General features: G+C 62.7%; 1 protein-coding gene across 1 annotated transcript in view; it reads left to right on the top strand.

Moving 5' to 3' along the window:
• Positions 1–11,294, top strand: part of LOC117653251 (prolactin-releasing peptide receptor-like) — a 70,266-nt gene that overhangs the window by 48,027 nt on the left and 10,945 nt on the right. The window contains exon 3 of the mRNA XM_034398809.1: positions 3,728–4,253. Within this exon, the coding sequence (XP_034254700.1) occupies positions 3,762–4,253 (492 nt within the window). The 5' untranslated portion in view covers positions 3,728–3,761. The remainder of the gene's footprint in view (positions 1–3,727; positions 4,254–11,294) is intronic.

Below are 11,294 nucleotides of genomic sequence, written 5' to 3'. Positions count from 1 at the left end.
GAGACTCTGGGAAATCAGCCTGCAGGTCGACGAGTCCGCCGTCAAGGACGCACTGTCTCCGAGCCAACTAACCCAGCACGGGAAACGCGGCGACAGAAAGCGGAGGGGGAATGGTGATGAAAACCGCGCGCGACCCCCGCCAGAAAGCAGCCAGAAGCAAGAAGGGTACGTCCTGCAACAGTACACCATCAAACACTTCTTTTGGGGCGCAGCGCCGCGCCGCGCACCGGGGGGCGGCCAAGTTTATTACCAGCGCAGCGCGCAGCCCGCAGCCCGGCCAGCCGAAGGGAGCCGAAGGGAACCGAGGAGAACGGTCCAATTATTATCTTGCCCATTTTTGTGCCGCTCGAATGGCGGCAGCGCGGCGGGAAGGCCTCCACGACGGCCGCGGCCCCACAGTGGGCCAGAGGACCGGTGGAGGCGGCCAAACTCCAGACGCGTTTTGAGCTCCAGAGTCGCTAACCGTCACCCGAACCGGACGTGTGACCCCACCAATGGATTCCTCGTTCGGAGAGCAATGCATTGGTGGGGTCATACGTTCCGTTCGAGTCCCATTTAGCGACGCTGGAGCTCGAAACGCGTACGGGATTTTGACCGCCTCCACCGGTCTTCTGGCCCACTGTGCGCCAGTGAACGCTCCACGAGGGAAGGCCTCCGCCAAAGACGTCGCCGTGCCCTGGCGGCCCTGCCTTGCCGGGCGAGGTAAACGAGCGAGGTAAGAGCGCCACGTGCTCGGCGCCGACTAACTCGCCCGCTCATTTATTCATCACAAGCCGCTGCACCGCGGACGACGCGGAACGACGTGGACGTGGAGCAACCCCTTGCCGGCCGTTGCGTCTGTTTGGCGCCATCGTTGCGCATTCCCTGTGACTTCCTCCTTGCCTTGCTGGGCCAAGGGCCGCGCGGCACCGCAGAGGCACGCGAGGCACGCGTAGCGGGCGGCACCCGCAGACTGATTCCGAGAGTCGTTTTCGTCGCGCGGTCTCTCTCGCACTCAGGGTGTGTCCCGTACAAAGAGAGGGAGAGAGAGAGAGAGAGAGAGAGAGAGAGAGAGAGAGAGAGAGAGAGAGGAGAGAGTGACGGAATCAACCTGCTGGTCCGACGATTCGCCGGCTGAACGGCCGGACTCCAGTTGGCTACAGCGACGGCCGCGTAACTTCGGGTGTACCTTCATTTCGGCTTTTGTTTGTTTTCGGACCGCGCGTGCGGGAGATAGAGGCTCGGCCGGCGGATTGGCGCAACTTCTCTCATTTGCCCTCTTTACCGCGTGCGCACAGTAAATGTCTTACGGTGAAAGGCTGCACCTACATAATATGGTGGAGATTTTCTCCATAATACCAACGAAATTCGTGAAACTCCATAAGGTACAGTGAATTCTCGATGGTATGTTACGAAGTCAGCTGCACCACATATATGGAACATTTTCACCATATATGGAGAATCTTCACTGTAGAACATTTAGAGTGCGCTATCCAGCGGCAAGACTTCCGAGAGTCGCTTTCGTCGCTCTGTCTCTCTCGCACCTTTAAGAAACGCCCCATGAGTGCGAGAGAGACAGAGCGACGAAAGCGACTCGCGGAATCAGTCCACGGCGCGTGCCGCGAGATGGCTAGCGGCGCGGGCCGCCTGGCACGGTTCTTCGCTCGCCCCGAATTACCACGCCGCCTTTTTCGCGCCTTTTCCCTGCAAACTAACTCCGCACCTCAAAGCGCTGCGCGCGCCGTAAAACCGGAATTTTCTCGCAGCTTTATCCTTTTACATAAAATAAAAGGCAAAGCTGAAAGATTTTCCTTCTGCCAGAGTTGGCCCGGGGGACTCCGTTACCCGCAGGTAAAGGCAGGGACCGCGCGTCCTGGACGTTATTTAATCCTGAAATTTCGTTTTCTCTGATGAATTTTTATCACTGGATCGAGAGTGAAAGAGAAACCTAACAAAGCCAGCGGAATTTTGTCGACGCACTCTGCGCTCCCCGGTCTTCCCCGCGGCAACCACGGGAGCAGTCTTACGGTGGAGGGCGCGGCGGAGGATGCGGCGGAGGGCGTAGTGGAGGGCGTAGTGGAGGGTGTGGTGGAGGGCGTAGTGGAGGGTGTGGTGGAGGGCGCGGTGGAGGGCGTGGTGGAGGGTGTGGTGGAGGGCGTAGTGGAGGGCGCGGTGGAGGGCGTGGTGGAGGGTGTGGTGGAGGGCGTAGTGGAGGGTGTGGTGGAGGGCGCGGTGGAGGGCGTGGTGGAGGGTGCTGTAAAGGGCGTGGTGGAGGGCGCGGCGGAGGGCGGGGCGGAGGGTGTGGTGGAGGGCGCGGTGGAGGGCGCGGTGGAGGGCGCGGTGGAGGGTGCGGCGGAGGCCACAGGTAACTCCGCGAATACGGGGAGCGCCATCCGCACACACATCCGGCCCAATTTCCCCACTTCCTCGGGTTTCTCCGGCAGCGCGCCGCCATAGCGCCGCCAGCAGACACATTCCGAGAGTCGTTTTCGTCGCTCTGTCTCTCTCGCACCCATACAGCACGCTCCATGAGTGCGAGAGAGACAGAGCGACGAAAACGACGCTCGGAATCAGTCTGCAGAGCGCCGCCCCGGGCCGACGGCGGGCTATGCAAATCAGGGACGAGGTGGAGCGGCCCGCGTCCTCGGCGGCCTCGGCCTCGTCGGCGTCGTCGTGGGCGGCCAACAGATAACTTTCCGCGACACTCCGGGTCGAGGGCGGGTCGAGGATGCCGAGGCGCCACAGTGGCTGAATATTCAGCGCGTCGCCGTCGTCGTCCGGGAACGGGCGGGTGGTGAGGGCGCCGCCACGCCGGCCACGGGTACCGCACGCGGTTCCCACCACCGGCTGCTAATCCATTTTCCACCCAGTGCGGTCGTGGGCCACGCCGCACGCCCCGGCCTGGCACGCCCCGGCCTGGCACGCCCCGGCCTGGCACGCCCCGGCCTGGCACGCCCCGGCCTGGCACGCCCCGGCCTGGCACGCCCCGGCCTGGCACGCCCCGGCCTGGCACGCCCCGGCCTGGCACGCCCGGCCTGGCACGCCCCGGCCTGGCACGCCCCGGCCTGGCACGCCCCGGCCTGGCACGCCCGGCCTGGCATGCCCGGTGGCACGCCCCGGCCTGGCACGCCCCGGCCTGGCACGCCCCGGACGCTGGCACGCCCCGGCCTGGCACGCCACGGCCTGGCACGCCCCGGCCTGGGCACCCCGGCTGGCACGCCCCGGCCTGGCACGCCCCGGCCTGGCACGCCACCGGCCTGGCAGCCCCGGCCTGGCACGCCCCGGCCTGGCACGCCCCGGCCTGGCACGCCCGGCCTGGCAGCCTGGCACGCTCCGGCCTGGTACGCCCTGGTCTAGCGACCTGGCACGCCTGGGCTCGGCGCGCCTCATGGCCCCAGGCATTCACCCCGTCCTGACGGCCCGACGCTCCGAGTCGTCCGATGATCGCCAATTTATCGGCCCTTCCCCTTTATCGGCCGGGACAGGATGGAAGCGGGGCGGTTATTGCTAAGGGCGCGATGTCACGCCACACGGCCTCGGCGGCCTCGGTGGCCTCGGCCAGGGCCGCGCTGCAGCCGGCGTGGAACGACCGGCCCGAGGCCTCCCACGCCCCGCGTCGCAGAGCGCCGACGGCAACATTCTGGGCCGTTTCGAGTTCGAGTGAGGAGAATGCCCGAGGAGGCGCGGAGACAATGTGACACTTCTTCTTCTGGAAGCTGATCCCTGTTTGAACGCTTCTCTGTTCCAGGCCCCGGCCTAGCCCGGCCACCACGTAGACCGTCATGACGACCATGGCGGGCGTGCTGCCGTCCGCCGGCCCGGGCCTCGTGCTGCAGGCCGTGCACGGCCTCAACCAGACCGCCAACGGCAGCGCCGTCAACGCCTCGGCGCACCCCGACAACTGCGGCGACAACTGCGAGGACGATGACGTCATCACGTACCCGGCCGTGCAGGCCTTCTTCTGCATCCTGTACACCACCATCTTCGTGCTGGGCGTGTTCGGCAACGTGCTCGTCTGCTACGTGGTGGGCCGCAACCGCGCCATGCAGACCGTCACCAACTTCTTCATCACCAACCTGGCCCTGTCCGACATCCTGCTCTGCATCCTGGCCGTGCCCTTCACGCCGCTCTACTCGTTCGTGGGCCGCTGGGTGTTCGGCCAGGTCATGTGCCACCTGGTCACCTACGCGCAGGGCACGAGCGTGTACATCTCCACGCTGACGCTCACCTCCATCGCCATCGACCGCTACTTCGTCATCATCTACCCGTTCCAGGTGAGGCAGGCCCGGCCTGACAAGTTGCTGTCCCGGCCCCCTTAATGAGACCGGGCCGCCCCAGTCTCGGCCCGACTCGGGCAGGGTCCGTCCCGCCGGCCCCGGCGCCAGGACAAGGTCCAGGACTCGGCAGGCGCGGCCACCACTCAAATGATGGCGCTGGGAAATTCGAGCCCGCCTCCCCCATCCCTCGGCTCCAGGAAGGGTGCAGGCTGGGACACAGGGGAAAGGGGGCTTTTGTCCCCCACCCCCATGACCCTTAGGTAGCCGCCGGAAATGAAGGCCAACAGCCATACTTTGCCCCTGCTAGTAGGCAAAAAGAGCTACTCCGCCACCCCCTGGCCGCCTCTAGACCCGCCACTGGAGGGTGCTGGGCAACAACAAGAAGGATGCGCTCCTCGTGTACCACCTGAGGCATGGCGCTTTAAGACTGCGTCAAGGCTGCGCACATTGCCACACGCCTTTCCTGCCTAAATTTCACGCCCCCCCCCCTCCGGGCCGCCGGAGGGGCTTCTGGGGCGTGGGGGCCGGCAGCCCCCTTCCTGGCTCCTTGCTTAGGGCCGCATTATGAATCCCATAAACAAAAGTTGTGAATGGGCTGGCGCCGAGGCTGGCACTGAGAGAGACAAATGAGCGGACACTGCTGTCGGCGGCTTCGGCATGTGTTGCGAGCCGAAGCATTTTTCGGCTGCCGAAGATACCCGAACTCGTCACCGAACGCTCGTTGAAACCTCGTTTCCGGATCGACCCGCTTTTTTCGGAAGCATCCAATAGAGACCCCCCCCTACCCCCCCCAGCAGCTGTCACAAAACCCTCCCCCACAGGTGCTGTCTGGTAGTCAAAGGTTTCTAGCGGCTGTCGTTCGGCTCCGAGCGACCCGTCGGCCGCTCTTCGGGGCCCCTTCGGCGTCCGAGCCTGGGGAGCTTTGCCGTGTCCGCCCCCGGTCGGCACGAAACGGAGCCGAACGAGCCGAAGCTCGCACCTTCGTTTTTTTCCGGACAAACGGACAGCCAAGTCCGCTCGTTTGGTCTCTCTAGCTGGCGCGGCTGGCGGGTTTGCGCGACGGGGCACTGTGTCGGTCCCCTCGGTCTACACCGGGAAGGTCTGCAAGGCAAGGCGGTGGGCCGCCAAGTTCGTATAGTTGCCGGACCGGGTCGCACAGTGGGCCAGAAGACCGGTGGAGGCGGCCAAAATTCCAGACGCCTTTTGAGCTCCATAGTTGCTAAACAGGACTCGAACCGAACGTGTGACCCCACCAATGGGTTGCTCGCCGAACGAGGAATCCATTGGTGGGGTCACTAGTGTTCCGCATCGGGCGGGTCGTACGATTTTGCACCGCCCGATGGCGCTGACAGTCGACGGCCCGATCCGGCCCGCCCGATGAGCAAGCGGCTCGGACGGCATCGGGCGGCCGTCAACCCGATCGTCTTGGCTACTTTTGCCGACTAGAGGGCAGCACCTGTCGGGACGGTTTGTGTCACATGCAGGGCGAGGGGCGAGGAGGGGCTGCTTCCGAGCCAGCCGATGTCCAAGCCGTGTCTTCGGCGGCACTTCGGAGCCACTTCGGTTTTTTAGTTTCGATGACACGTCGCGGTGCAGCGCTGCGGTCGAATTTTCACAGAACCCGAAGCGACCCGCCCAATGCGGAACACTAGGGGTCACACGTTCGGTTCGAGTCCTGTTTAGCGATTCTGGAGTTCAAAACGCGTCTAGAGGTTTCGCCTGCCGGTCGTCTGGCCCACTGTGCGCGTGGGCACAACTGCCAGAAAAGGACCAAGGCCGAAAAAACGAAATGGTCCAGAATGAAACGGCCCACCCGATTCACAACTAAATCTAACTTGGCGAGTTCGGCCGGTCATTCGGTTTCGGATACTGCGGCGGCGCCGGGCGGCGCCGTGAGGGGCACTGTCAGGGCCTCGGTCAGCAGGACGTCGCTCCGTCTCCCTCGCACGAGTGGGCCGTCCGCCCAGTGTAGTGGGTGCGAGAGAGACGGCGCGGCCGGGCGGGGCGGCCCTCCGGAAGGGCTTTATCAATTTCGTGCGCCATTAGGCCCCGGCCGGCCGGCCGGGCCGCGGCCCTCGCGGAAGAGGAAGAGCTCGGAAGCTATGCGGATGGCGCGCCATGGCGGTCAGCAGACTGATTCCGAGAGTCGTTTTCGTCGCTCTGTCTCTCTCGCACTCATGGGGCGTCCCTATGGGTGCGAGAGAGACAGAGCGACGACGGCGACTCCCGGAATCAGTCTGCTGGCTGGGCCGCCCCGGGCCACTCCGGGCGGCAGCGCTGGCCTCTGGGCGCCGCCACGCCTGCCCCGGGCACCACATGGAGTGCCCCGGGCGTAACAAGTGGGCGGGGTGGGGCGCCGCCGCGCCCGCTCCGGCCGCAGTCATTACGCCACGTAAGGGAAGGTGGGGTACCATGTGACACTTTTAGGCGGATGCCCGCCAACACGAAACTAACAATTGTACGGATCCATACTGCTCGTGCCGACAAAGAGGGGTCCCTTAGCTTCAAAGTCCCGTTGAGCTTTTTCATTTTACCTCGATTGGTTGCGAAGGTATCCAAGTTTGATTGGGTGCATGTAAAATGTCACATGGTGTACCACTGAGTTCACCATGTGACAGCCCCTGGGCACCATGTGACACCTCAGACTAATGTGTAAAAATTGCTGTTTTTCAATGGAAATATTCGTAGATGTATTTCAAAAATGGTTAGGAAAGCAAGGAAACACATCTATGTTAATCAAAATACAATTTATTTTAAAAAGTCAACTTATTTTTGTCGCACGCATCGTCGCCCAAATTTGGGTGACGAGCCAGCGGTGACCAAATTTTGGCAGTCATAAAATCGTCACCCCAATTTGGGTAACGCCGTCGACGACGCCGTGACGTCCCCGATGACGTACTTCCGGGGCCACCACGATGATCCAATGTGGCGTTGAGGCCTCCGGTCATCGTGCTGGCCCCGGCCGGCGTCGTCGACGGCGTTACCCAAATTTGGGCGACCGAACGCCTGTTACCAAATTTCGGGTGATGATTTTTTCGTCACCTAAAATTGGGCAACGAAGTTGCATCACCCATTAATGGGTGATGGTGGTGACCCATTCATTCTCAGTGTACCGTCTGCAGGTCGGCCCGGCCCGCGCCCGGCCATGGGTGTCGTCTGCAGAGGCCAACTCCTTTGTAGTTCCAAACCTGGCCACCAGGCGGCGCTAGGCTTTGCCTTCGAGCCCCCAGAGACGCCCAGCCACCCCTAACCTCTCTCAAACACATTCACACAAGGGTTAGTGTAATATCCCACGCCTACAACACACAAAAGCAGGACTTATTGGGGAAAACAGGAAAATCGCGGATTAGAGAAGGTGTCACATCGTGCCCCACATCGAGTGTCACATCGTGACCGAAGGGGTGGCTTTCGAGGAATTGACAACTGCGCCCTTATCCCTTGCGATAGAGAAGCGAGCCCAAGCTTATTTTACGCTTAAAACATCAAAGGAGAACATCCTGCAAGGCATAGGCCGTTTAAGTGTGTTTAAAAGGTGAAAAGCGGACGCGGCGTGAAATAGAAACAAATTCCAATTACCTGTTTTGGGGGGGTAAAAATTTCTCGTGTCTCTACTTTCCGCCCTGTTCGACGCACAGTCACGGCCTGTTCGACGTCGATGCCCCTTCTTGATACCTTCCTTTGAGTCTTCTTACCGCTGTTGGATAGCGAGCCGTTTGGGAGAAAAAGCCAATGTCACATGGTGGCCGTGTCACATGGTACCCCACCTTCCCTTACAGTGCCAGGCAAAAGCGGCGTGCCGCGCGCCGAATCGCAGACGGAGTCGTTGTCGTCGCTCTGTCTCTCTCGCACCTGTACGGGACGCCCCCGTGAGTGCGAAAGAGACAGAGCGACGGAAACGACTCTCGGAATCGGTCTGCAGGCGCAACACGCCGCGATGCGGTCCCTCGCGGCGACTCGCGGCGACGCGGTCCGCGGCCGCGGTGGCGGTGGAGGGTCTTGATGAGCGCGGCGAAGGCGGAGGCGGGGCGAAATCAATCTGGGCGGGACAGTGCCGCTCTATAAAGCGCCGTGCCGTTACTGGCCGCGCAAAGTGGCCATAACGACGAGATGAAGGCCGAGTCGGACGCGACGCCGCGCCGCCGCCGCCAGACGACGACGCACTTGGGGTGCTTGGAGGAGAGGAGGCGGCGAGTCGAATTCTCCGCGTCGCCCACGCTTTGGCGGCTCATATTCGCCCCAAGCGCACTCTTCAGTCCGCCCGCTCTGTCTCTCTCGCACTCACGGAGTGTGCCGTAACGGTCTGAGAGAGAGAGAGAGAGAGAGAGAGAGAGAGAGAGAGAGAGAGAGAGAGAGAGAGAGAGAGAGAGAGGGAGAAGTGCGCGGGTGACGGAATCGCTCGGCTGGTCACACAGCGGCGGTTAAGGTATTACATGGCGATGACGCCGTCGTGTTGGTCCAGCAGACTGATTCGTCGCTCTGTCTCCCTCGCACCTACACGGTGTGACCCATGAGTGCGAGAGAGACAGGGTGACGGAAACAACTCTCGGAGACTGCTGCGGCGGCGCACAGTGGGCCAGAGGACCGGTGGGGGCGGCTAAAATTCTATTCTAGACGCGTTTTGAACTCCAGAATCGCTGAACAGGACTCGAACCGAACATGTGACCCCACCAATGGATTCCTCGTTCGGAGAGCAAGCCATTGGTGGGGTCACACGTTAGGTTCGAGTCCCATTTACCCACTCCGGAGCTCAAAAAGCGTGTAGAGTTGCGGCCGCCCCCACCGGTCTTCTGGCCCACTGTGCGGCGGCGGCGTGGACGGCGACGTCGTGTCACTTTCTGCAGAGGTCGTCGCGCTGTCCACCTGCGTTACCGGCCAGGGTAGCGCCAGCGCCACCAAGACTCCCCCGCCGCCGCGGCACGGCACGGCGCGCCACCGAGACCCGTCCGGCCCGGGCCGCCATGACTGTGACACTGATGAATCGCCGCCGCGACCCACACACCTCTGCAGTCCCGTCGGCCTGCCTCTCTCGCACGCGCACGGAACGCCCCATGAGTGCGAGAGAGGTACAGGGAAACCTCCCACTCCGCAGACTGCGGTGCCTGCCCGGGGCAAGGCCGGCAAGGCCTCCCTCCGCATCCTTCTCCTTATTCACTTTTATTCCTCTCAGAATACTCCGCCTGCTCGCATGGCCGGCGGGCACTGCGCAGCGGGCACTGGCCAGCACACGCGCAAAAATCGACACCTGAACAGAAGACCCGGCTATCTTTTCAGAGCGATTTGAGAACCGGCTACCTTTTCAGAGCGATCCGAGAATCGGCTATCTTTTCAAAGCGACCTGAGAACCGACTATCTTTTACGAGCGATCCGAGAACCGGCTTTCTTTTCAGAGCGGTCCGAGAACCGGCTAACTGACTTTTTTTAAGAAATTAAGTTTCTTACATTAGTCGATAGAACAGGTGATGCGGATTATTTTAATGTAAGAAACTCAATTTCTTAAAAAAAGTCAGTTAGCCGGTTCTCGGACCGCTCTGAAAAGATAGCCGCTTCTCGGATCGCTCGTAAAAGATAGCCGGTTCTCAGGTCGCTTTGAAAAGATAGCCGATTCTCGGATCACTCTGAAAAGGTAGCCGGTTCTCAAATCGCTCTGAAAAGATAGCCGGGTCTTCTGTTCAGGTGTCGAAATGTCCCTCCAACCCGTGCCAGCCCCCTTCGTCCCCGCAGCGCAGGACATTACTAGTGGGCAGGGCCGGAACCAGACCGCACGAAAGATAAAGAAACTTCTTCTTCTTCTTCCTTCCGCCTTTTTTCCGCCGTCCCCGCGAATGCCAGCGAGGGGGCGTTCGGTTCGTTTCCATGTGACTGACGCCGTCGACGTGACCGCCAGGCCGCCGGGCGGGGCGGGGCGTTCGAGTGCGATCGCCACAGCCCCTGGGGACTGGGGACTGCGGTTCGGGGCGACCGGTCGAGTGGCGTCACGTGTTGTCTGCCCTCCCCCCCCCTCCCCCAAATGCCACACGTACCGGCCGCATTAGGCTAATGGCTGCGGAGGGGAGGGGGAAGCGGCTTATCATAGGACGGCTAGGCGCGGTAAAACGGGTAGCGAGTAGGCCTGCTACGCGCGTCCGTACACATCTCTCTCTCTCTCTCTCTCTCTCTCTCTCTCTCTCTCTCTCTCTCTCTCTCTCTCTCTCTCTCTCTCTCTCTCTCTCTCTCTCTCTCTCTCCCGAGATAACGCGTGCCGTGTCGTGGGCGGCGTGGGTTTGCAAAGCTGTGGGTCCGGACACTGTTTTAGAGACCGCGCGGCGCGCGACACCACTGTAGACTGATTTCTCCGCAATTCTGTTTTTCTCCTTGAAAAGGACTTTCCATGATTTGTCTGCTCTCCCGCACCCGGACGGCAGTCCCCCGTGAGTGCAAAAGAGACAGCACGACGAAACACTGCCCCGAGCCGCCGGCCGGCCAAACCGCGAGGCGGCCCGAAACCGGGGGGGGCGCAGCTCCCCCGGCCGGGGAAAAATTTTGCACTTTTAACCGGCCCCCGCCACCCGGCGGGCCAAAAACCCGCTTTTTGGGGTTTCCGCACCCAGGGGCGCCCGCGATGCGGGACGGCCGACCCGGGGGGGCCCCGCGGCCGGCCGGCGGGCGGCGGATTTCGCGGCCGAAAAGGGACCCAGGGGGTTTTCGAACCCGGGCGCTGGGAGGGGGGCGGAGCCAAGGGCGCGAGGCCGGTCGGGGCGCGTGTGGGGGCGGCCTCGGCCGTCGCCGCCGTGCGGCCGTGCCCGCGGTCATTGGAGTTTGGTTGGTCGGGGGGCCCGGGCCGCCACGCCCGGGCCGCCTTGCTCGCCGTGGGCGCCGCCCCGCCGGGGCGGCGGGGCGCGGGCGTTCCAACCTTTCGGCTCGGGTTCCCGGGCACCCCCGCGGAAGCCCCTTGGGGAGAATGGCGCGAAAAGCCGGATTCGGAATAATAGTCCGGGCGGCCTCGGCCCCCGCTGCCGGCCCCCACGGCGTCTTGGGGTCTTGGGTCCGCGGGGAGGGGGA

This window comes from Thrips palmi, unplaced genomic scaffold, assembly GCF_012932325.1.
Source record: "Thrips palmi isolate BJ-2018 unplaced genomic scaffold, TpBJ-2018v1 HiC_scaffold_8, whole genome shotgun sequence".
NCBI classification, from domain to species: domain Eukaryota; kingdom Metazoa; phylum Arthropoda; class Insecta; order Thysanoptera; family Thripidae; genus Thrips; species Thrips palmi.
The sequence above is the reverse complement of the archived record's forward strand: the minus strand, read 5'-3'. Positions and strand labels throughout refer to the sequence as shown.